The 25,894-nt window shown below is 21.5% G+C and overlaps 8 protein-coding genes across 8 annotated transcripts; 2 read left to right on the top strand and 6 right to left on the bottom strand. All coding sequences in view use genetic code 6, as the record gives it.

Moving 5' to 3' along the window:
• Positions 1-2,281: 2,281 nt before the first annotated feature.
• On the top strand, positions 2,282-4,165 carry TTHERM_00189190 (hypothetical protein; the record flags this gene model as incomplete). Its single annotated transcript, XM_001016595.2, has 1 exon — positions 2,282-4,165. The coding sequence occupies exon 1, from the start codon at positions 2,456-2,458 to the stop codon at positions 4,163-4,165; it is 1,710 nt and encodes a 569-aa protein (XP_001016595.1). The 5' UTR covers positions 2,282-2,455.
• A 216-nt stretch (positions 4,166-4,381) lies between these two features.
• Positions 4,382-4,870, bottom strand: TTHERM_000189189 (transmembrane protein, putative; the record flags this gene model as incomplete). The annotated part of the gene is made up of 1 exon (XM_012797758.1): positions 4,382-4,870. One exon carries the CDS (start codon positions 4,868-4,870, stop codon positions 4,382-4,384), a length of 489 nt encoding a protein of 162 aa, XP_012653212.1.
• A 5,728-nt stretch (positions 4,871-10,598) lies between these two features.
• TTHERM_00189180 (hypothetical protein) lies at positions 10,599-11,009 on the bottom strand (the record flags this gene model as incomplete). Its single annotated transcript, XM_001016594.3, has 1 exon — positions 10,599-11,009. The coding sequence occupies one exon, from the start codon at positions 11,007-11,009 to the stop codon at positions 10,599-10,601; it is 411 nt and encodes a 136-aa protein (XP_001016594.3).
• A 339-nt stretch (positions 11,010-11,348) lies between these two features.
• On the top strand, positions 11,349-11,660 carry TTHERM_00189170 (histone H4; the record flags this gene model as incomplete). Its single annotated transcript, XM_001016593.3, has 1 exon — positions 11,349-11,660. The coding sequence occupies one exon, from the start codon at positions 11,349-11,351 to the stop codon at positions 11,658-11,660; it is 312 nt and encodes a 103-aa protein (XP_001016593.1).
• Positions 11,661-13,390: 1,730 nt separating this feature from the next.
• On the bottom strand, positions 13,391-14,831 carry TTHERM_00189160 (hypothetical protein; the record flags this gene model as incomplete). The annotated part of the gene is made up of 6 exons (XM_001016592.2): positions 14,514-14,831; positions 14,326-14,446; positions 14,083-14,267; positions 13,912-14,020; positions 13,748-13,837; positions 13,391-13,698 (listed from the first exon to the last, which is right to left on the bottom strand). The coding sequence occupies exons 1-6, from the start codon at positions 14,586-14,588 to the stop codon at positions 13,391-13,393; spliced, it is 888 nt and encodes a 295-aa protein (XP_001016592.2). The 5' UTR covers positions 14,589-14,831.
• A 703-nt stretch (positions 14,832-15,534) lies between these two features.
• On the bottom strand, positions 15,535-16,651 carry TTHERM_00189150 (transmembrane protein, putative; the record flags this gene model as incomplete). Its single annotated transcript, XM_001016591.3, has 4 exons — positions 15,535-15,722; positions 15,903-16,102; positions 16,192-16,277; positions 16,442-16,651. The coding sequence occupies 4 exons, from the start codon at positions 16,649-16,651 to the stop codon at positions 15,535-15,537; spliced, it is 684 nt and encodes a 227-aa protein (XP_001016591.2).
• Positions 16,652-18,428: 1,777 nt separating this feature from the next.
• TTHERM_00189140 (hypothetical protein) lies at positions 18,429-21,178 on the bottom strand (the record flags this gene model as incomplete). The annotated part of the gene is made up of 4 exons (XM_001016590.2): positions 18,429-19,234; positions 19,294-20,513; positions 20,810-20,890; positions 20,949-21,178. 4 exons carry the CDS (start codon positions 21,176-21,178, stop codon positions 18,429-18,431), a joined length of 2,337 nt encoding a protein of 778 aa, XP_001016590.2.
• A 1,105-nt stretch (positions 21,179-22,283) lies between these two features.
• Positions 22,284-25,222, bottom strand: TTHERM_00189130 (hypothetical protein; the record flags this gene model as incomplete). The annotated part of the gene is made up of 4 exons (XM_001016589.2): positions 24,083-25,222; positions 23,182-23,896; positions 22,554-23,111; positions 22,284-22,498 (listed from the first exon to the last, which is right to left on the bottom strand). Exons 1-4 carry the CDS (start codon positions 25,118-25,120, stop codon positions 22,284-22,286), a joined length of 2,526 nt encoding a protein of 841 aa, XP_001016589.2. The 5' UTR covers positions 25,121-25,222.
• Positions 25,223-25,894: the final 672 nt, after the last annotated feature.

The following is a 25,894-nucleotide window of genomic DNA, read 5'->3' as shown; positions in this document are numbered from 1 at the left end:
CAGATTTTCTCAAAAATGATTATAAATCAACTAATCAGCTTCTTTTTTATCCTAGTCTGTCTCACCAGAGCTAATCAATTTATTTTTACACTGTATTCACTTATAAAGAATATTTTTTACCTTAATGGACAAAAATTTTGTAATTTTTTAAGATATTTCTTCTTTTTTACTGAAATCAGAAAAAATTGAGGGAAAAAAATGGTTTACTTGTTTTAATATCTAAATATTACAATATTAAAATTAGCGATATATTCTCAAGGAATTATTTAAAGATATTTGGACTATAAAAAGTTTTTTTCCTTGCCTATCTTTTGAATATTAATTGACTGTTTTATTTACATCAAAGAGATTAAATAAGAATAGTTAATAAAATTGATATGGCGATAAGATGTAAAAATTGATTCGCAAAGATTTTGTTAATTAATTAATTAATTTTGAGAAGAAATATTGAATTTATTTGAGCTCAGATAAAATCTTTATACTAGAGTTATTACCAGTAAATTAAAATAATCATAAAAATAGATACATTTCAACTTTTATTTATCTAATAAATGTAATCTTTCAATTATAATTTTAAATGAATGCGATTTACATCTGACCTTAATCTTTATACGACTTACAATTTTATGGATAATGTTCAAAAGGATTAACAAGAGATAGTATTGAATTTATCAGATGCGATCTTACTTAATATTTTTTACATTTAATAATAAAGCTTATTGATATACTTATCTATCTATCTTAATAAAATTTAGTGAACTAAATTAATTAATTAAAATCTGTCTATATTATTCCTATTTACAATTATAAGTAATATGCTCATTGATATTAAATCAAATCAAACAATTGAAATAGAAATAAAAAAAAATGATTGAAAAATATTTAATTATCGAATTTTCAACTAAATTATTTTTGGCTAAATCAATCTAGGTGTGATCCTGAAATTAATTTCATTCAAAATCGAGCGCAATTATGCTTTTATTATTTTTAATAATAAAATTTAAAAAGAACATACTTATATTTTTTTACTTTAACCTTTAAAAAGTTACCTTTATCCCCAAAAATAAAAGAAAAAAAAACTAAATAATTATTTACTTGTTTTTTTTAGGAAATAGTAGTATCTTTATTAATTTTCTTTTCTGATATGTTTTGACAGAAGTATTTCTGTTCGAACAGAAATTAAAAAGTAAATTATATCATAAATAAAGCTTTTTGGCTATTAATTTCGAATACTAATTTTTCTTAAAGGTATAATCTAAATTTTGCAAAAAGAGAATCAATCAATCTATCTATCTATCCATTAATCAATCAATCAATAAAATAAACAAATAATAAAAGTATATAAACGAAGTTTTACAATCAATAGATTCTTTTCTCCACTATTATAAAAAGAAGTAAAAACTATAATTCAAAATTAAAACGTAAATTAGGATTATAATAATGAAAGTTAATTTTTTATATTATTATTAAAAATTTGGTGTAAAACACCAACACAACGAATGAATCAATTCTAAAAAAAGTCGAACTAATTCTTATATGAATTCGTAGCTTTCATTGTTAATATTTGTTTGTAAATAAAAATTTATTAACGGATTTGTTAAATGATTCTTAATTTATTGAAAGAATCTACAAAATTGTTTAACTAATTTCGAAGTTTACATTTGGAAAATAATCTTATTAAATATTAAAATATAAATTTTTTGATATAATTTTATTTTTGTCTTGTAACTTCTTATTAGAAATTGACAAAATGCTAGATCTTTCCGACACTTTAATTATTAGGCGGGCACATATCGAATCTGCTAAATTATTAGTATAGATAAATGGTAATTAGAAATCGATTGGTTTAATTAAAATTACTGTGTATGAATATGGAATAGAAAACTAAAATTATCAAGATAGCATAAGTTACTAAAATATTTATATAAAGTATTCTTTCTTCTTGTTTGATTTTAAAAATTATTGTTCCTATGAATGCAAATGCAACTAATAGTCAAAATTATAATCAATGAATAAATAATAAAGTAATCTTTTCCAATTAGTCAGCTTTTCTAAAGAAAATTACTTTTAGAATATACTAAATTTATAATTGAACGGGTTAGATTGATATATTTGTCAAAATTTAAAAGAATTAGAAAAACCTATCTTGGGTCTTAAATTAATCAACTCTATCTTGAAGTTTTGAGCGATTATCTTAAATAACTAAATAACTGAGAGAAATATACCCAAAAACTAAATTAATTTAAAGACCTCACTAAATTGACTTTTCATAAACAAAAAATAAAAATAAAAATCAATAAATTAAAAAAAACCAATAATTGACTAATTATCATTTTTAATAGACTCAAAGTCAAAATCACATTGCCTAAACAGCACCTAAACATCTCAATCACTCATCCACCTACTCAACCAAACAACTTTAATATTTTTTATAACCTTAGAAAAACTACTATCAATGTCTGACAAAATCTAACAAACTTTAGTCAACACTCCTGCTGCTTTAAGTGGCTTGGTGATGGAAGAATGCAACTTTAATTATAATCTTTAATAAAATGCTAACAATATCTAAACTCAAAACTACTTCAATACTACCTCAAGTCTCCCTCAAAATGGTATTCTTTACTCAAACTCTTTCAATTCTTCGTAATTACCTAATAATATCAAAATTAACACTTTGAATGTCTTTGGAGAATGCGGTAATAATAACGATCCTAACTTTTTTATGAACTCTTTTGACTAGGAGCCTTCTTCACCTCGCAACGATTATGCATATATTATAAAGAAGGAGTACTGTTTCTGCGATTAATAAGAATAATTATTTTAAAATACCTAAAATTTTGATTTTTTCAATGATAAACCTAATAATAGCTTCAATAATAATTTATTTAATCGTCATTCCTCAAAGAATTAATTTGGAAATAATTAATCAAACAATTCTAAAAATAATAATCAAGGAGATAAATGTCTCTCTTTCTTTTTTGATTGCAGTCCCAGCGTAAATCCTTTCACCCAAGGAATTAATAATAATATATATCCTTAAGACTGTGCTGGCCAATAACAATAATAATAAAATTAATTAGGACTCTGCCAAAACATGAACAATGTTAACCAAAATATGTTTGCTGATATCCCTCAACTTATGAAAGCTGATTCTATTGTTGATGGAATTCAAAATGAAATTCCTGCTCATTTCCTCTAAGATATATCATTCGAAAGATCTTAAAGAATCTAATAAACCAGATTTGCAGAGTCTGGCAAGAGCTATCAATTCGATAACAGCTTCAACTTAGCTGGTTTCTAATAATCATAATCTTCCTAAAATGGTATTGCTTCATAAAGTTAAAACTAAATCTTTAGTCTTATTAAATAGAATTAAATTATCTCAAATTACCCTTAATAAGATTAATTCCAAAACATAGCAGAAGAAATCAATTTATAAATAAATACCAAGAAAGAAGAGGAAACTTAGTCTACTGGTAATTTTAATCCCAAGCAAGAATAATACTATAATCTCAATGGATTCCCTTATTAAGATGAATAAAATGAAAATTTCAACTTCAAGGGAATCGATTAAGTCAGCAATCGTGATTGCAGCACAAGAAGCCATACTTATTTCAATTAAAATTAGCAAAACAATATTGTAAGTGCAAGTAATATCGATAGCACTGTAAATGATGATGAAGAATCTAAGAGCTGTAAGAAAGTGGACAAGAAGAAGAGAATCTGCAAAAAGAAGGAAAAAAGCAAAGAAGCTTAGTCTCCTCTAGCTATAAAATTAGAAACTGAGAGAATAGTAGAATAAAAGGAAGATCGTAAAAGAGGAAAAAAGACTTTGTATTACAAGGGAAGTGATGGAAAGTAGAAGAAATTTGCTCGTATTACTAAAAGTATGATTAGACCTGTATGCAATGCTGTATGCAAGTACTTAAGAAGCTATGGTGCCAAGGTAGAGAAGATTGATTGGCTCAATTAGCTTCGTTCATTTTTAATTGAAAATTCTAAATTTATTCCAACTGCCGTTGATTTCTTTGAAAATCACTTTGAAAAATATGTGAACAGTTCCCCTAAATTAATTGAAAAGAGTGAATACTTGCTTTTTAAGGAGAATTGGATTAGAGGAGTTTCTGACCCTGCTAATTTCAAAGGATTAAAGCAAACAAAGTGAGTAAAATAAAATCTAATATGAGAAAAATTTACTAGAAAGTGAAAACCGACTGAATTAATAATTTAAAAATAAAAAGGAAAACAAAAAATAAATAATTTACTATAGTAATAAAAAAATATAAAATTGAAGAAAACTTATAAAAATTATACTTCAAAAATACAAATAAAAACTACTTTAATAACATTTATGAGCAATAATTAACATTTGTAAAGAAGCTCACTGATTCGAAAAATTGAATAAACAAAAATGATCAAAAATAAAAACTTACTAACAAACAAACAAACAACTAACTGACTAACTAACTAAATAAATAACTAACTAACTTTACTTAATTTATTCGTAAAATTTATTTTATATATAAAATAATTAATGTAAAAATCTTAACATTTTCAAAATCACTTTGAAATAACTCATCCATTTTTAGCTTTAAATTTATGAACTTGCAAAAACACATGCATACTATTTATACATTTTCTTGAAGTATATTTTGCAAATTTCATAGTCTATCTAATTATTTGATCTCTCAAAAGCTTCTTATAAATATTTATTTAAATGCATAGATGAAATTTAAAAAAAATAAAACTCAAAAATACTTGACTCAGAAAACATCAAATAAATGATTGAATGAATGAATATAACTAAGTATGAAATGCAGTTTAGCTATTCATACTGGTTTAAAACAAAAATAAAATATTTCCTTATCATTCTTACTACATGTATAGCTTCTATTGCTAAACTAATTGTTCATATTTCTCTATTTGCTTTTTGATGGATATTGATTATCCATCTCTCTATCTTTCCCCTTTTTGCACATTTATTTATTCTCACATCATCTATTAAATATAGAGTAGTTTTTGTGTAATTGTTAGCTCTTAACGATCTATACCAATACTTTCAAATACACTCTTGTCTAGCATTTATAATATGATATTATTTTATGAAATTTATACTCAATTACCAACTTTGATTGCAAAATATTTTTTAAAATTTTTCCTTTTTATTCTTATATTCAAACAAATAAATAAATAAATAAAAATTTCTTTAATAAACACATTATTATGCTATTTAAATGAAAAAAATATCTTCACATATTTAAAAAAAACACATGTGTGCAATGTAAGAGCTTATAATTGTGCTATTTAATGATGGATTACCATTTCGAATTTTAAAATTATTTTTAGAACAGAAATATTTTGTTGTAAGCATTTAATTATAAATACCCTCTTTGCTAGGTAATTAAAGCTCTTTAAAAAAATTGTGCTTTAAAAAGAAGCAAATTTGTTGGAAGAATACCATAAATATCTATATTTCTCTACATTTAATCTATCAATAATTTACTAAAACAAATTTTAATTCTTAAAAGACAAAAATAAAAAAATAAAAATAGTTTTCAATAAAAAATGTAATAAAAACCAAATCTACACATTTTCATGAGCGCTGAATAAAAATTTGTAAAATTAAATTGTCTATCTAAATTATTTATGAATTTTAGCTATATTTCAATTAAGTTAAAAATATCTCTATCAATTTAAGAAATTCAAATAATTAATAATTGGATTCTTAAAGCGCTCACAGATATATAGATAGATAGATAGAGTCATTAGATTTTTTAATTTTTCGGATAGAAATCTGAGGAAGAATAAATTTTTTTCTTTTCTATAAAGTAAATACAAAAATTTTTAAATAAAACATTTTAGAAAAGGGATAATGGCAAAAAAGATTGTAAATAACAGTGTTAGAGTTTTAATAGAATTTGAAGTTGATATTTAAATTGTTGGTTTCATTTTTAATTATAATTAACAATTTTTCTTTTATACCAATGTTATAGATAATTTTCATTAAAATATCTATCTATCTCTATGCAAAAACATTCATTAAAAAATGGAAAATTTTGTCTATTCGAATGTAGTCAATATTTTATCAAAACGAAAAGTATTTATTTCGTTCAATTTACATATCATGCATTACCTACCTAACTACCGATTATTTGATCTCAAAGTATCTTTTACTATATAACTATCATAATCCCATATTTTGTAAAAATTATATATTCTTCTTCTCCTTTTCAATCTAATAAAAATTCCTTTGAGGGCTTTTAAATTTTCTTCAATATGAATATTTGGATTTAATGGGAAAAAGCACTCAAAATGCTTTTAGCTAATTTAATAATTAGGTTTTATTCATTAAAATTCTTAACAGATTTTTTAAATGCTTTAATAATATTCAAAAATATTGAGCTTAAATTTATGATTAAACTTTATTATGAAAATTTTTATTTTAAACTTTAACATTTAAATTTGGTGGAATCAGAACTTTAAAATATTTTCCTATAATCAATAGCTTTAAATATTATCAAAATTATGATTATTTTTAAGTTAAAAATCATTTTGGTTTGAAACTTGTAAAAACTATGACAAACTAGTTTATACATGTATAATTTGATCTCATTATTTTTGGTAAAAGAAAAAAAAATCTTATATGTCATTACAGCTTAAATTTGATGATGTTAATGGCTAATTGATTATCACTGTGATTATATACAACTAAAATGATCTCAAGATTATATATATTTTAATAAAATAATTTAATGAGAACCCCATTTAGAACAATAATATAAATTAAAAACCTTTTTCTTTTTTGATTATTTTAAAACTCATAAAAATTGGATAATTATGATGATAATAAGCCAAGTATTTTTCAACATAAATGTGGTTTTATATTGCAAAAATCATAGTAAATGCAAATGATGATAAAAAGCATTTACAAAATATGGGTTTTGACATTTTTTTCATAATTTTCCATAATTATTTAAGAAAAATTTATCTTTGAAATGCTTAGAATTTCGTAAATGGATTAAACAGAGAGGAATAAATAATAAAATTTAGTAATAAATAACAAAATAGTGCAAAAATATATAATTTTTATATGCATTTTATTTAAAAGAAAGTTGAGTTCCTTACTTTGAGTTTTGTTTTCATAATATGATGAAAAGTGCTATAAATTATGCTTAAGAATATTTATTTAGAGAGAATAGTTATAGATGCTATAAATCTGAATTCATCAGTCAGGATCAGTCATTAATTTCGAATTGCAATATAATGTTTAAAGGTAATATATAATTTTGATTTTAATTCCCTTAAGTCCCTACCCGTATTTTTTGGTGTTTCCATCAGAAATTCTTTTTTATTCTGTAATCCTATATAACTCTTACACATTTCCTCCTTTTCATACTGTTTTATTACACTTATTACCACACAAAACAAGGGAAAATAATAAATAGGTTTACATATATTTAATGATTTCCCTCACATTTATAATAAGGAAAGAATAGTTAAGTCCCATTTTTTAAAAAGACTTGATTAGAAAAGTTATTAAAAATTTTAATGATTATCAAAAATTAAATAATATTAAAAGTAATTAACCTCAAACATAGAAAAATGCGCACATATTTATTAATTCTGTATAAATGTTATTAGATTTAATCATATAGCATGTTGTATTTTCGAAATTGATTTTTTCTTATTGAATTTATAAAGTTTTTTGAAAAGTTTTGCTTATTTTCGGATAAAATTCTTTTAAACTCTAATTATTAATACACAAACTGAATGTAATCTTTTATATTCAAAATTAAATGGAAATTATCAAATTGATAATTTAATTTCTATTCTCACAGAGTTGATTTTTTTTTTCAAATAGGTTAATTTTGTTTTTATTTAAGTTTTATAATTTAGAGGCAAAATAGATAATATCGCTTCTTTTGTGAATCAAGTAGGAATTCTATTTTTTTCGTGGTTATTTAAACATAATTTATGATTTCCTCAATTAAGGGTGAGGATGATGGTTATTCAATTTAATTTTACACTAACTTAAAAAAATGAATATCTTAAAGCAGTCAGTCTATAAATATTATTTGATTTAGATTTTTAGTGAATTATTTGTTTACAAAAAATAGAAAATATTCATTTTCGAAAGGGTTTTTTATTTGATCTCACTAAAATACATTGAAAAATAGTTCTTTTTGATATTTTGTCTACTTTAATTATTGCTTTTGGTCATATTTTTCTCTCTCATCTCTCTAAATTAAAAATCTAATTTTTGATAGATAAAAAATAAAAATTCTGCTCATTTCTTACAAATGCTGAATAGCTTTGAGTAAATATATATCTAGCTTATTTTCGTATGAAAATAAGGAATTAATCAATAATAAGAAAATATTAGAACAACTTTTAAAACATTTTAGTTGTTTAAAGTAAAAATAGTTTAATTTTTAGAGTAAAAATTTAATATCTTTTAGAATTTAGATTCTTATCAAAGTTAATATAATCTAATTTTGAGAAATTTTATTAAATTCTTTACATTATTTGTCTATATTATGAACCATATTTCGAATTTATTAATATCCTTTCAAATATATAACCAAAAAAGACTAGACAAAATGAAATTTTGAGAAAATTAATTGCCCATAAACAAATGACTTTTTATTAGATAAAAATTCGCAATGAGAAGTCAAATATTTTGTTAATAAAATTATCTTTTTACATTTTTTTTTTGAAAAAATCATTTTAAATATCCAAAAGTAAAATGAAAAATATCAAAAAAGATAAGTTATATAATAAAAAGTGCAATTTGGTGAAATATATTTAAATATTATAAAATCTATATCAGATTACTCTCATGTAAATGAAATATCCACAAATATGTTTTTGATAATGTATTGTCTATATCAATATACTAATAAGTAATTCATGACCAATAGCCATAAAAGATATAAAAATGAAAAAAATTGAAACGATTATTGAATTATTAATGTTACATTTTGCAACTAAAAAATAATTAAAAGTTTAAGTAAAATAAATTTTATGTTATTTAATATTTTTTTTTAAAAAAAATATTCTAAAGTTTAAAGTTTAAAATGAAATATTGATAAAATTGATTAACAATCTTTTTTATAAAAAACATGATTTTTATTTCTTGAAAATAAATTGTAGTTATCATATAAAAATTAAAATTAAAAATTGTTACTTATTTATCGATTAAATAACAATTAAAAATTGCTTAACTATTTAAATAATTTAAAATAATTTTCAATACTTTTGAAGTAAAAAATAATTTTTTAAAAGTACATTTTTATCTTAAACTTATTTATATTTATTAATCATAAAACTAAATATTTTTAACATGAAAAATTATTAAAATAAATTTTTTGTAGATAATGCAAAATTTTTTTATTTTTAAAATTTATATTAAATTAGAAGTTCTAAAATAATTTCAAAAATATTTTGTTGATAGCTTTTAAAGATTTATTCTTTTTTAAAGAGTTTTGAAAAATATTACAAGTTTAAAACAATGATAAAGATATTAGTAATAAAAATATGAGCGTATTTAAAATTTCGTGTTTTACCAAATCAATTTTCATAAAATTTTACAAAGTTGTAAAGAAAAGTTAAGAAATTATAGAGTTAATATCTATTTTATCTATTTTTTACTTATTAATTCATAAATAGTCAATACAATTTCATTTTTATTTTTAGATAATATGGTAATGATATTTTAAATTTAAGTCTTATTTTATAATCAACAAATATTTTAAACAGATGATAAACAATTTTTTCTTCAAAACTATTTTTTGATGTCAATTTATAAATATATTTCTAAAAATCTCAAGCTTTTGACATAGTTTTTACTGAAAAAAACCACTTTACAATTATTTAAATGAGGAGAAGTTTTGAAATTAATCTTCTAAAAATAAGATGAAATGATCATTAAAACTAAAGTTTAATATTAACTTGTTTATATTAATTTAAATAAATTTAGTTGTAAGCAATAAAAATTTTTAATACATATTAAATTAGGATTTGAAAGTTTAAATTTTAGAAAATATAAAGATACATTGTTGTAAATTTTAAATAAAAATATAAATAAATATTAATTTTGATTTTGATTTGGAGGGATTTGCAAGATTCATTCATTCATTATTTATTGGAAATAAAATAAAATATAATAATAAAAGTATGGTGATGCTCACTATTTGTATTTATAAAATAAGTAATTTTATTAAAACTTATTAAATTGCAAAATATGTTTGTTTGTTTGTTTGCTTTTTCGCATAATTTGAATTAAATTTCATAAATTTTGCATGGATAAGTTAGCTAAAGATAGAAACCTTTTTAGTAATAAATACAAATGAATGATATTGAATAAAAAAACAAATAAATTTTATATTGTGGAATTTAATAATTATTTTTATATATATGCATATTTATATATATGGAGGAAGTTATTTTGGATTATCTTTTTTGAAAACTCGAAAACTCTAAAAAAGGTTTTATGTACTCACACGAAAGTTATAATATACATATGATATTTTGATAAATTAAGTAATGATTATATATGTGGTATGTTGATTATTTAGAGACTAGTTGTTATATTATGCTCAGAATCTTTCACCTCTAATTCTTCTAGCGAGTTGCATATCCTTGGTCATAATAGTAACTCTTCTAGCGTGGATAGCGCACAAGTTGGTATCTTCGAAGAGACCGACGAGGTAAGCTTCAGCAGCTTCTTGGAGAGCAAGAACGGCAGAAGATTAGAATCTGAGTTCAGCCTTGAATTCGTGAGCAATATCTCTGACCAATCTTTAGAAGGGGAGCTTTCTGATCAACAAATCAGTGGACTTTTGGTACTTTCTGATTTCTCTGAGAGCGACGGTACCAGGTCTGAATCTGTGGGGCTTCTTGATACCACCAGTGGCGGGGGCAGACTTTCTGGCGGCCTTGGAAGCGAGTTATTTTCTGGGGGCCTTAGCACCAGTGGACTTTCTAGCAGTTTATTTAGTTCTAGCCATTTTTGCTTATGTATTTATAGTGGATTGTCTTTTTGACTTTTCTTTTGAAGGTTATTATTTTTTTTTAATAAAATTCTTTATCGACAACAATTAGGGCAAGATCATTTGAAATGTTTGGCATAATCCTGGAAAGAGAAGATATGAACAATTTTGATTGGATGATTTGAAAGGAAATCAGATTTTTGAGATTTTATCCAATCAAATTTGAGATCTCCGAGCAATTTGGATAATTAAATAATATTAAAAAAAAAGAGATCTTTCCCCAAAGACGATAATCATTAAAACAAAAATAAATAATCTAATTAAAAATAACAATAAAAAAATAATAATCCAGCAAAAATGGCCGGTGGAAAAGGTGGTAAAGGTATGGGTAAGGTCGGAGCCAAGAGACACTCCAGAAAGTCCAATAAGGCTTCCATTGAAGGTATTACTAAGCCCGCTATCAGAAGATTAGCTAGAAGAGGTGGTGTTAAGAGAATTTCCTCTTTCATTTATGATGACTCCAGACAAGTCTTGAAGTCTTTCTTAGAAAACGTTGTTAGAGATGCTGTTACTTACACTGAACACGCCAGAAGAAAGACCGTCACTGCTATGGACGTCGTCTACGCTCTTAAGAGACAAGGCAGAACCCTCTATGGTTTCGGTGGTTGAAAAACTTAAACTAACAAATAATAATCCAAAATACTCAAATACAAATATACTCATATAAAAAACAATTTAATTTATATATAAATTTTTTAGTGTCTGTGTATAATTACATTCATTAACTATTGTACATCGAGTTTAAAGTGTTTCACTATTCAAAATTCAATATTTTCTTCTTTCCAACTAAATCTTTTCAATCATTTCGTCTTAAACATAAAATCATTCAAATAAACAAACCAAAATCATACCTCAATCCATTCATTTTAAAATAACCAATTTTCCTTCGCCTTTTTTCGTTATTAATAAGCATAAACTTTTCCCCATAGTATGTTTAAATACAAATATTTATTTAATAGACCGTTTACTTTATATTAATTATTAAGGTTGCTATATAATTCAATTCACTTACTTGCTTATTTATTATCATAAAAATCTGCACTTTTTTTAAAACCCATCTATTAAAAATTATTGTTTAAATTTGAAGATCAGAAGTTTTACCTCCAAATTTAAAAATTTAAAATTAACAATAGATAGATACAGTAAAAAGATAAATATGTAAATAGATCTTCTTTAATTAGATTTTGTTGTATTATTGAAATTTTTATAAAGTTCAAAATAAATTTAGTTTTTATTAAAAATTAAAAAATTTTAACATATTTTATAAAGTTAAAAGAGAAAATATTTTAATTGTTTTAAAAATTAAATAATATAACATTTTAACTATTTCTATTAAAAGTTAGAGTAACAAATATTAAAAATTTATTTAAGTGGCAAAATTAACAAAAATTCTTTCAAATTAAATTAATGAAAAATAATATTTTTAAAAGATTTTTTTTAAATATTTTAATCTAAAATATGAATATAGATAAAGCAATTAAATACTTTCAAAAATAATTCTTGTAAAAAGAATAAGCATTGTTGCATTTAAAAATTAAATATAATTATGCCATTTTAAATTAGCTTAATAAATAAAAGATTTGATTGATAAATATGTTAATAAAAAATATATTTAAGTGGCTAAATTTTCAAAAACTCTATTAAATAATTAAATGAAAAAATAATGCTATTTATTTTTTCTATTTTTAAATAAATTAAACATCTAATTTCCTAATATATTAGCACATTTCAATTAACATTTGTATTAATACTAAAATAAAATTTTTAAAAAGCAATTATATCAAAAAAGAATAAATATTTTTGGTTGAATTGATAATTAAAAATAATTATATTTCATATTTCTAAAAATAAATAAGACTCATAAATATAATTTATATAATATATTTTAAATCATATAAACTAATATTATGGTATTTCTACCCTAAATCATATATACACAATACTTTACAAATAAATTTATTTAATAGTTTTTATAATTTAAAATCTAAATCATATTAAAATTTACAATTAATTAGTTAAAAGAATGTTAATTTATATTTTTCATTAATATTATTGAGATTTATTAAAACGTATTTAGTTAGATAAATAAAAAATGATTTTTAGAGAATAACAAATAAACATATTTGAAGAATTTTTTATACTAAATTCAATGTTGTCTTTAGAGTATAAATAAACTCTTATTTAATTAATTTTATAAATTTTAACTAGTTTAAATGGAATGAAAGTATTTAATTAGATACACTAAAATATTTTTATTATTTTATTTATAAATATAAACAAATATTTTATAAATTAATAAAGAATAATTTTTGTTTAGTTCATAATTATTATAAAAATAATCATTTTTATTACTATTCACTAGTTTAATTATTATTTTAACCCCCTTCATTTTATTTTTGTTAATCTTATTAATTAGTATTTTAATCATTTGAAGGTTATTAATTTTAAACAATTTGTTCTTCTATTTGGTCTTCCTAAGATTAGTTTTCTTATTTTTTATCTTAAATAGGCTATTATTCAGCATGCTAATTCGGTTCATTTTATTCCTACTTTTTACTTTTTTTGTTTTATTTAGGAGGACTATCTACTAAATTGTATGCATTTATGAATTTGCTTTTATCATCCTATGAAACATGTCTTATATTTCCTTTATTAAATCAAATTAAAGTTTGATTGTTCATATAAAAAAACTTTACCTGTCTATTAATACAATGAAGAAGAAAGACTACTCTTTCCTAGCATAGATGTTTAACTTCCATTCAATAAAAAACAATTATATATTCTCCCTATAATTATAATAATTTAAATTTTGCAAATGTTTTAAGTAAAATAAATAAATTTATAATTAATTATTGTTTACTTGATCTATTAGTGATATTAGATTTATATTTTATATTTTATGCAAAATCTTTATCAAATGTTTTGAAATTAATAGTTGAATTAGCATTTCTAAGACGCATGGTCATAGCCTATATTATTAAGTAAAGTCAAGATTGTTAAATAAATTATTAACTAAAAAAATATTTCATACTATATTTTCAGAATTAACTTTTTTTTCAGTAGCCTATTTTAAAGGTAGAAATAAGCTTTTAGGAGCTGTAGAGCTTTAAATTGATTTTATTAAGAGTTTTTTACTGTATTCTCCATCCTTTTTTTTCACATCAATCATCTTATGAATTAATGCACCATTTTCTTATTCAATTATAAACTATCTCTCTATATTTTAGTTAATAATTTACATTCATATGCTAGTTTCTTAAGCTATTTACATTACCTTTATTAGGTTTAGAATATGCTACATTACGCTTTTTCTTTTAATATGGGGCTTCTGTGTCAAATGTAGTTTTTTTTGAAGAATTAAGTTATTTTAGCTATTATTAATGCTTTGAATATGCCTAATTTACATTTATAAAATTTTGACAGATAAAATCAGATCCCAACACTACAAATCAGATAATTTACATATTTAATTTAAGCTTCTTTATCTGCAGTTTAAACATTATTGAAGTTCCAAAGATTTACAACTTAAGTTCTCATTCCAATTTTTATTGTAGAATTCTTTGATACTTAAAAAATTAATACAAAAATTTTACTTTTATTAAGAATAATTGATCGATTTTTGATTTCAATAAGTTGCTTTTTAATTTAGGTGTTTAGCCCTTGCAAATATTATAATATATATATAATACTGGTAATCAATCTCAAAAATAGCTTTGTTACTTTTTCATTTAATTTTTATTGGTCTACTGATACATTTTCAGTAAAAACTTCGATTGATTTAGGTCATTATTTAAAATCAATAAATAAATAAATAACCATTTGGTAATTTTATATATCAAATTAGAAATAATTAATTCAATTTATATAAAATTAAATTATATTCAAAAATAAAATAAAATTATTTATAAAAAAACCTATGATAAATTTAGATTTTGTAATCAATAATATTAAATACTGTGATAGAATAGAAAATTAATGAAGCTATATATATTAATATAAAAAAAAAAGAAAAAAAAGCAATAAAAAAGAAAGAATTTGTGGAATTTATCATGTTTAATGAAGAATTAAGTAATGATAGTAATTCAAAACTTAAGGAGATATTTTATAAATTTGACTGAATAAAGCATTTGATAAATTCTTAGTAACACAGTTAAAAATTTTTGTAGCTGTATGTAATGATAATCAAATAAATGTTTCAAAGAAAAATTAGGATATGTGAATAAAAATAGCATACTGACTTCATTTTATTAAATATTTTAATAAAACAGCTTGATTAAAAAAATAAATGAAAATTTAATAATCTAAACTATTAAATAAATATATATATATTAACATTTTACTTCTGTTTTATTTAATAGGTAATTATATTATAAACATGTTTATTTATTATGTTATTTTTTGTTTTTTTTTCTTAAATTTCTTTTTTAAAATACCATTTCTTACTAACTTATATACTTTTTCATTTAAATCACTTAATTTAAGTTCAAAAATTTATGTTGTTGTTTTGCTTATATTTTATTTATGAATTTACTGGAGTGATGTCTGATGCTTGTCTTGATATGTACTCCAGCTCGTCAAGAGAATGTTATATTTATTCATCTCTATTTGGGGTATCATCAGGTATTAAAGATTATAGTAGTTTTTCATTGAAAGATTTCTGAGATATCAGAGCTTTTTAATTTAAACAATTTTTAACCATTTATTGATAATAAAAGAAAATTAGATTATCAAACTTTTAATTAATTTATAAAAAACATATATCTAGATAGATAGATAGATAGATACTCGATCAAACAAATAAACAAACAAAGTAAGAATAAATAAACTAAGAAAGAAAAAAGTATTAATTACCTGTTGAGATATTATTTTTTACCCTCTTTAGCAAGACATACATTCCTTAATAAAATATAAAGCCTTTGAAAATAAAAATGAGAACTAAGACTATAATTATAATGAGTGGAAGGATGAATCTGACATCAATAACATTTTAATCGTACTCAACTGATTACAAAATAGTGAGGGTCAAGAAGCTTAAATTGAATGCTATATCCCTTTTTATCATAATTACAAATACTTTAAATCAGCTTAACTTATTTATTTATTTATTAATAAAGGATATAAAAACTAGCAAAAAAATTACATGATTATTGATATTTTTACATGCTTTGTGAGATGAAAATAAATTATATTCGTTTCAAAGATGAGAAATATTATATAAAGAAAGACCTAGTTTATTTTATTTAAAAATATTCAGTTAATTTTATAAGATAGCTTATTTGAGTTTTTCTTTAAAGATTAGACTAGTTAATTAATTGCTAATGTCAATCAATCAATTTATTCTATTTTGAATACTCAAATTAAAAAACGATCAAAGTTAATTTTAAGATTACAATGCACGTATTCATTATTTTTATAACATCTACTTCGCTATTGATAATTAAATCATACAATTAGTAGCCAGTAAAAGCAAAAGAAAGAAATATGCAAACGAGTATTAAACCAATCACTAGCTTTCTAGTACTCCTGATTTATTTAAAATCAACAATTGCCTTTTAACTCTTTCTTTTGCTAAGCGCTATTGAATCTTTTGGCCGAACCATACTTTAACTTAATACTAAATAAGCTAATAATGTTAATCTCTATCACTATTTGGGAATTATGCTTCAAATACAAGCAGACTTATAATATTATTGCTTAAATATTTAATCTACTATTTTTGCCTTTTATCTAATAACTTTGATTGATTGATATATCTATCAAATTTTCTATTTTTAATCAATATATAATTTCTTTAAAAAATCCTAAAATACTAAATAATACCTTCCAGTTCCCACCAAATAACAATTATATTTTTATGCAGATATCAATCATTAAATTTATAGGCATTTAATTTGCTTACATATGTTTACAGAGAGTATAATTTTAGCAGTCACGTAATATATGTTTTTCATATTCTCAAAACAAATACTGTAACCAATTACTCAAAAAAGCTTTCATTTAAGTTATTATTTATTTTAAAACTGATATTTTCTTCTCTATTAGCAAACCTAACTTATATTTTAATTTTTAATTATTGGCATCTTTATAATACAAGGTCTCTAAATTTCTATTGTATTATTAATTACATATAAATAATTAATATATGAATAAAAATATTAACAAAAATATATAAAAAAATCTAACAACTTTGTTTTTCTAAATAAATGTTAATCATTTGTTTTGTTATTTCAATTTTCAAATATTAATAAGATATGTAATTCAAATTTTTAGCATATTTAAAATAAAATATCAGGTATATTAAACTACTTTTATTCAGTCAATCAGATTCAGATGAGGTTATAAAAATGATTTATTTAGCATCAAAACCAGATTTTTGCAATAATTATTTTATTTTATAATAAAAATTAATTTATTTTTATCAAAATTTTATGAAATAATTCTAATTATTACAGTCTTTAGTTCATGGAATTTATTCTAAAATAAAAAAATTTCTTTTAGACATAAAACTAACAATAGAGTTGTCTAAATATTTTTATAAAATTTATTTTTTATTTACTTTGAAATTATTAATAGCTATTTATCAACAAAATATAATGTAATTTAGATATAAAATTTAATAGCAAGTGATAAATATTAAATTGGTAGCCTGAATTATTAAATACTAATTGTTAACAATAAATAGATAAAATAGTTTTTTTTAAATATTTAATTTTTGAACATTTATTTTAATGAGTTCTTTTATTTAATATTCTTACTTATAAACCATCAATAATCTATCTAGATTTATTTGCATTCTGCTTTAATAATATTTTTAATTAAATATAAATTCTTAAGATAAAATATCTATTATAAAATATTTAAAGTTTATTAAAAGATTATTTTTTTTAAATATTCTTTTTTTTGATTAAATTTTGAAAAATCAAATATTTGTTAGTTAATTCTTTAATATTTACTACTTACTTACTATATCTTTTATAAGTTATTTTTTTTATTTAAAAACTGTTTTTATTTGTTTATTAAATAATTGCTTTTATTATATTTTTATCATTGACTTGCTATAAATTGGTTAGATGAATTAGTTATTTTAATATATTTTTTTTATAATATTTTTTTTAAAGCTTTCTTGCTAAAAAATAATGAATAATTTAATATTTATTTGTATAATAATTTAATATATATTATTATTTACTTATTTACTTACTTACTATAAATGGTGATAAGATAAAATAGTTATTATAAATTAATTTTAATTTGAATGTTTTTTTATTTAATGTGGTTTTTAAAATTGATTAGAAGATTTTCTTTTAAACTAAAATATTTTTGTAAAAAGAATAATTTATTTCAGAACTATTTAATTCGAAAATAAATTTAAAATTCTCAATTTACAATATCATCTAACAGTTCTAAAATATAAAGATCTAAATTTTAATCAAAGCATTATTATTCTTCATATTCTTCTACAACATGGCTGCTAAGTATATTTGATACAAATTCTTCTGCTTAACTACTAACTGTTTTAGTAAACACCTTTACATATTGCTTATCTTTCTTTGTTTACTAGTCGTTAGCATACTCTCTTATTTAGGATATGTTATAGTATTTATCTGGCAACTGCAAAATTTTATCAAAATTATTAAATATCTACTTTGCTTTCAATTTATCTACGTCTCTGATTTCTTTGCCATTGAATTTTTAGATAAATGGAAATCTATATACAACAAACTCTTTAAAAAAGGAGCATTTGTTTAAAACACTATTCTCAATTGTCAAAAACTTTAAATTTTAAAGCATCTCTAGTTTGGCTAGCTACAAAAGAGATGTTATGTGATTATCCTTTAAAATAATTTCTTTTAACTTTTTAAAGTTCTTTATTTAACTCAATACATTATTCTCCACTAAATTGTCAAATAGTATATATTAAAGCTGAATTCTTTCAATATTTTCTTAGAATAATGGATTTGATAGCACTATTTCATAAGCGTTTCCATATACATAAAGAGAGTAAGTACCATCTTCCTCTATTTCAGCATGACCTCCTTCTATTTTACTATTTTTTAGATAAGATTTACGCTATGCAGACTGGGCATCAAGTTCTTTAACTCTTTTTTCTTCTTCTATCCATTACTATTTTATCACATTAATTACCTCTTAAGGTTACATATCTTCATTTATATTGTTAGCACCTATTTTTTTACAAATTTATAATTAATTTATTTTGATAAATTTAAATAAATTAATTTACTTTAAACATCTTTAGTGTCTTTATCATTTTTAAAAATATTTTTAGCTGGAGTAGATTCTCTGTTGTTATTAGATTATAAATTTATTTGATCCTATAGACTTACATTATTTGAAATCTTTTCATTATTGATTTACAGCTTCGGTTATTATTTGATAGTTTTTAGTTAATTTTATAGCGAATCTAATTCTTCTTTGAATTGTGCGACTGATTTATGGTCAATAATTGAAGTTGATTCTGGTAGGATTTCTAATATATTTAATAAGTACTCAGGTCTCTATTTGGATATTGGATTTCCTTCTAAATTGAGTTCATTTAGTTATGTTAATAATTTAATGTCTTTGATTTTGTTGAATTCATTTATTTTATTATTTGATAAATAAAGCTTAGAAAGTCTTGGAAATTAGCTAAAATTTAAAAGATTATCAATAAGATTTATTTTTAAGTTGAGCTCAGTTAGAGTGATGTTGTTTTCTAAATTTTCAACTTTTTAAATCAAATTATTAGCAAGATTTAAAACTTTTAAGTTTATTAACTTATGAACGCCTTCTATTTTAGCTATTTTGTTAGAATGGAGATCTAAAACTTCCAGCTTTTAGAGCATTTCGATATTTTTAATTTTTTGAATTTAATTCTTAGGCAAAAGTAAAACCTTTAATTAAACTAACGAGTTCAAATTTTCTATCTCTTTGATATTGTTATTATACAAATCAAGATAGAGCAAGTTTGGCAGACTAACTAAATTTTCAACTTTTACTATTTTATTATGCTAATAGCTTAGAATCTTTAGCTTTTCTTCTCCCTCTAATAACGGAATGTGGCTTAATTCTAATTTGTCTAAGTTTAGTTTTTCTATTTGCTATTCTCTTACTGATGGTCTTCTGTAGCAGACCCATATTCCAGGAATCTGCTATAGCTCACTAAATATGATACCTCCGTTATTTTCAATTTTTTTCAAGGAACCGTGCTTCATAAGATATCTAAATCTCTCATCTTTTTCTTTAACGAAAATTTCTTACAATTCAGATGTAATTAAAGAATTATTCAAAGGATTATTTAATAAACTGATAGTAGATTGATTTGAGTAAATGTTCTTGGCAGACTGTATGGGAGAAGTTTCTACTCTTTTATTTTGTTACAGTAAATTACTAAAACCGCTAGTCTTTTTTTAATTTATAACGCTATTACTATTGTTATTATTACTGCTATTGATATCTGGCAACCTTTATTTAACAAGTAAAATACATTCTCTTTTTATCTTAAATATTTTAAATAATAAAAATAATATTTTTTGTACTAATTTAGTAATTTTTCTTTTAAAATTTCTTAAATTATTGTTTAAAAATCACTTTCAATCAATCAATCAATCAATTTACATACATTAAAAGTAATTAATTATATATCACCAATGATTATTTAAAAATCTCAACTCCTTATTTAAAAAAGGAATTTAGAATAGTATAAAATCTGTCTGCCGAATTTGTTTTTTTTTTGTATGTTTATTTTATAGAAAATTTACCTTTGCTTAGACTTTTGAGGAGTTCTCCTATCTTCATATCTTAGCTATTTTAGTTAGTTAGAGTTTGATCTTTTGAGCATTCTAATAAAAAAAAAAATTTTAGGTTTACAAATAATCTTAATGTTGATTAAAAATTTACAGATTAGATCCTGAAAGCTAATGTGGTGACAAATCTTACAATTGCATTTGCTATTATGGTTGTTAAAAGATAATATTTTTTTTAATCTACTAAACAGAAGTAGGTACTCTCAGAATTGGAGTAGATTCTGATATCGAAACAATCCCTTAGCTAACTCTGAAATTAGGACTTACGACATTTTAATCTGAAATAATCTGCTAAGGTTTAATATTTAGCTTTATAGGATTCATTTTTATTATTCAAAGAAAGGATAGGCAAGTCTGTAAGTATATAAACTTCAACTAAAATATTTTTAGCTATATTTATAAAAATTAAATATTTCTATTTAATTGATAAATGTTTTCCTTTTTAATTCTTCAAAAATATTAACAATTTATTTGAATAAAGGTCTACTTCTATATTTTATAAGTGACTTTATCTTTTTTTCTAAATTGATTTATAGTATAGCCTTCAAATAGCATTTAAACTAAAATAAGCTTCTCCTTTTTTAATAATAACTTAAAATAATATCAGTTAGCTGCATCTAATTTATATCATAATCTAGATTTAATGGTTTTCTATTTATTAATACCAAACGCATCTATTCATGCTTTAAAAATATGATAATAAGTAGAATTAACATTAATAAACATATTAAAGTAAAACATATTTAAAACAGCAAATAATAATTTAATTTTTTAGAAAATAAATAATTATTTCAAATTCAAATAATATAATTTATCTAAGTACAAATTTTTTTTCTAATAAATCAAAATAATTAAATTTATAATCCTCAAATATATCTTCTTGTTAAAAATTATATAAAAATGTGCTGCTATTTTAAGTAAATAATCTAACTTCATAATATATTCATTTCATAAAAAATTTATTTATTAAATATTTTTAAATAACTTTCATAACTTTTAATTCTTACAGATTTTTATTATTTTTTAATAAGCAAATTATAAAAATATATAAATTTCTTAATTTATTTTATATAATTTATTATAATTGTTTTTATGATTTTTATAATAAGATTGATATTATTTTTAAAGTAATTTATTCATTATTTCGATATTAAAGAATAAGTAAGTGTTGATTTACAAACAATTTTACTTTTGTTAAAAAGTAAGTCAAGATAAGATTTATTTTTTAAAGTAAAATTTGTTAGTTAATTGCTTAACAAATAAACAAAATAAGTTATATTATATTGGTAATATATTACAATTAATAATGTTTTGTTATAAATTTATTAATTTTGTATAAAAACTTTGTTTGAGAGAATAAGAGGTTGAAGATTATGAGATTTTAATATTTAATTGATAGTCTTAATTACATTTTAATACTTTTTTTATTTCAAATATCGAAATTATAGCAAAAGTCTTAAAATATTTAATTCTTCTAAGAATTTTCTTATAAAGTTGAAAAAATATAGTGAGATGCACTATGCTTTCTTGATTATTTATCAATTTTTGTTTGGTTATTTTTAGTATTTAAGTAGCTTTCGTTTTTGTTTGCTTTAATATTTTCTTCTTTTAAGCCTATCCTACGGAAATCGTTTTTAAGGAGATCTATTTTTAGTATTAAAATAATTAGTTTAAAAATTAATTTACTATGTTAAATTACTTTAAATATCTTTGTTTGTTCTCACAAATTTTTAAGTTTTGTTATCTTCCTAAAAGTATAGTTCAAAACTTTTGTCTAAAGTCTTGTCTAAGCCATTTTCTTTCTTTTATCCCTTTAAAGTTTAATCTCCAATATCCTTTTTTACTCCTTCTTTTTCTGTGTTAAAGTGATCTTATTAGTGTTCTTGGTCGTTACATAAGTTCAACATATTTATACTATTCGTTAAGGACTCGTTCATTTCAGTTTTTATTCTATTATCAGGTCCTCTTAAATTGGAATGATATCTCCTTTAAAATTTTGTATTTTTTTAATTAGATTTCGGAGGGTTTGGTAGTTTGAATAATCCTGTTTCATCGTATATTTTTAAGAGTTATTATACATTATTGTTGTTATTATTATTAGTATTGCTATTATTTGGTAGATTTGTTGTGTTTGGGGTCTGTATGCACATTGTTTACTAAAATTATTTAAGATTTGCAGTAAAATCTGATTTTTTTATCTGATTGCTTATTGATTATGGAGAAATTGGTCTCTTTTTTAAAGTGGAAGAGCATTCTTCTAAATATATTTAATTGTAAAATATTTTATTTTGCAAGTTGAAAGTTCAAATGATAAATTTATAATTTACTTAAAATAGATTTATTCTGTGAGTACTTATTTTAGGTTACATAATTACTTTATTAAGAAAGATCTGAAGGTGATTTAGATCTTTCTTAGTTTATTTGAATGATGTATTTATTATTGCTATTATTAAATATTAAATGTTTGTTTTAACTAGTATTATATACATTTGGTCTTTAGATTTCATTTTAAGGTTCTTTAGAACCTATTTAAATTGTATCTTATGCTTAATTAACATCATAGCAGCTACTTAGCCGATGTAAATTTTAGCTATTATTCTTTGGGTTATCAATCAAATTATCAATAAGCCTCAGTTTTTTAATTCCAACTGTATTTTACATGTTTGAAAGATGGTTTGCTAATAAATTTTGAGTAGCTGAATTTTCTAAATCTATGGTTTGGTTTCTTAAAATTGCTGCAGCTGCAGTATTTCCGTTTCCTTTTAAAGTCTATTTTTCTGCATTTAAATTGTTATTTTTATTATATAATTAATCATCGAAATCTCCAATAGTATGAAATCTTTATCCCTTAGATTACTTTATCAAGTTAGTAGTTTAATTCATGTATTGTTAAGTATCTATTTTAGGATTTTTTTAGAATTTAAAGTCAGTTATAGTCGGTAATTCAGGTTTAGGGGTTTATGATCTACCAAAAGGAGCATAGTTTTGTTGCTGAGAAATAGGCCTATTTAGGCATCTTTATTTAACTGATTAGCTTCTTTCCTAATTAAATTTTAATTAAAAATTGTATTATTTGAAAATACTTCAATTAATTAACTAATTTTAAAGATAAAATATCTAAATCATTTTCAAAATAAATTTAAAATATTTCTGATTCAACTTAGAATATTTAGTATATGATTAAATTTAGGATTTTGAAATGAAGTAATATAATTAAGATTTATTTACTTTAGATGGTGAAACTAAATTATTAATTACATGAGGTTGTTGTTTTATTGTTTCGATTCTTTTAAACATTTAATCATTTTTTTATTCGTTAGAAGTATGTTTGTAAAGCTGCGAAATAACTCCATTTATAGGTTATTGAGTATTTTGTTTTATATGATTTGGTATCATAATGCGCTACTTTTAAGCGGATTCACTTCTTGAATAATCGTTTTTTTAATTCACTGTTGTAAGACTAGTTTATTGGTTGCCTAAAACAAGCTCATTTTATTTTGGCGATCTAGATTTTTCATGTAAACTACTGTTATTGATAATATTAAAATTAGAATTAATTTAATTTGTTCCATTTAGATATATTTTCTTATGATCATTGATAGTATTTTGCTTGGAGTGCACTTTATCTTCATTATTAAATTGCAAAAGAAAGCTATTTCCATCAGAATATTATTTTTTCTGTTAGTGAATTTCGTTATATATTTGGATTTATTAAGGTGTTAGTGGTGTTTTAGATCTTAAAAAAGACATATTGTTATTATTGTTATTTAATTTAACTAATTAGCTCTACAAATTTTAAGTTTGCTATTGATTAGTGTTTGTATTACTTTAGTTCAGATATTAATAGTATTAATTACCATTTATATTTTATGTATTTATCTAAATTTAATTCCCCTTAGCGTCAATATTATTTTTTACATACTAGTTATTTTTAGTTTGCATATAATTGATGTTAAAATTTGGTTAGTTAATTATGATAGTCTGCTGGATAAAAGAAGAGCTGTTATTATTATTGGCAGTATTATTAAAATTTCTTTAGTTATCTTACTGTGCCTTATTTCGTTCCTTTAAATTTTAGTTTTCTAGAGGTGTCTAAAAAGGTGGTGGTGTAAAAGATCTTTTAAATTGAGATTTTGCAGCAAAATGAATTTAATTTTTATTTGTATTGCTAGTTATTGTATGAGAAGGTTACTAGTTTTCTATTCCTAAATTGGCTTTAGATTGTTCTATTTGCTAGTTTTATGATGGAGGGATACTCTTTTTCATAAAAAGCTAAATAAAGTTTAAAGGATATAAGCTATGTTTTATAACTGCTTAGGATTTACAGGATAAAGGTTGTTTTCGTTAAAACAACTATTATATATGTTCTTATAAATGATTGAATTAATTAATTGAATTAGATTTTTTTATATTCTCAATTAATAGGTTTAATTTGTAAAATTGATTTAGTTAATTAAATATTTTCAAAATCACTCACTAACTATTTACAGCTTTTCACTATAAACAAATTTTATATGGCTTATTTTACTTGACTTTCAACTAAATTCAATTTTGTATAAGCTATTGTTAAACCTATTTTTTAAGCTTATCTTTTTCATTAACTTGCAACCATTAGTAAACCAAAGACAATTTTACCCACTTTAATTAAAATAAACAAATATTTTTAGAAAACCCATGCTAACCAATAAAATTAAAATAATCTTCTAATAAAGATAAATTTTATAATTTTAACATTTAAACAGCGTCCTTCGTTATTCTAATTGCATAAAATATTATTTTTTTACAAATATGAATTTGGATTTCTAATAAATTAAAATTTTTATTGATTCTGCTTGAAAAAGTATTTTTTTATAAAAAGAATTATTTACTGAAATAAAAATATAAAATCTTTTTTGGAATTATTCTCATTATACTAAAAAGATATGAGATATTGATTAAGAATATCTTTCAATTAAAAAATTAATATTTAAGAGTTTGAATATAGACATAAAAAGATGATTTTATAATATAAAGATCAAATATATAGTAAAATAAATTATA

The sequence above is a fragment of the Tetrahymena thermophila genome (genome assembly GCF_000189635.1).
Source record: "Tetrahymena thermophila SB210 genomic scaffold scf_8254638, whole genome shotgun sequence".
NCBI classification, from domain to species: domain Eukaryota; phylum Ciliophora; class Oligohymenophorea; order Hymenostomatida; family Tetrahymenidae; genus Tetrahymena; species Tetrahymena thermophila.
This window is presented reverse-complemented; position numbering and strand designations above follow the sequence as displayed.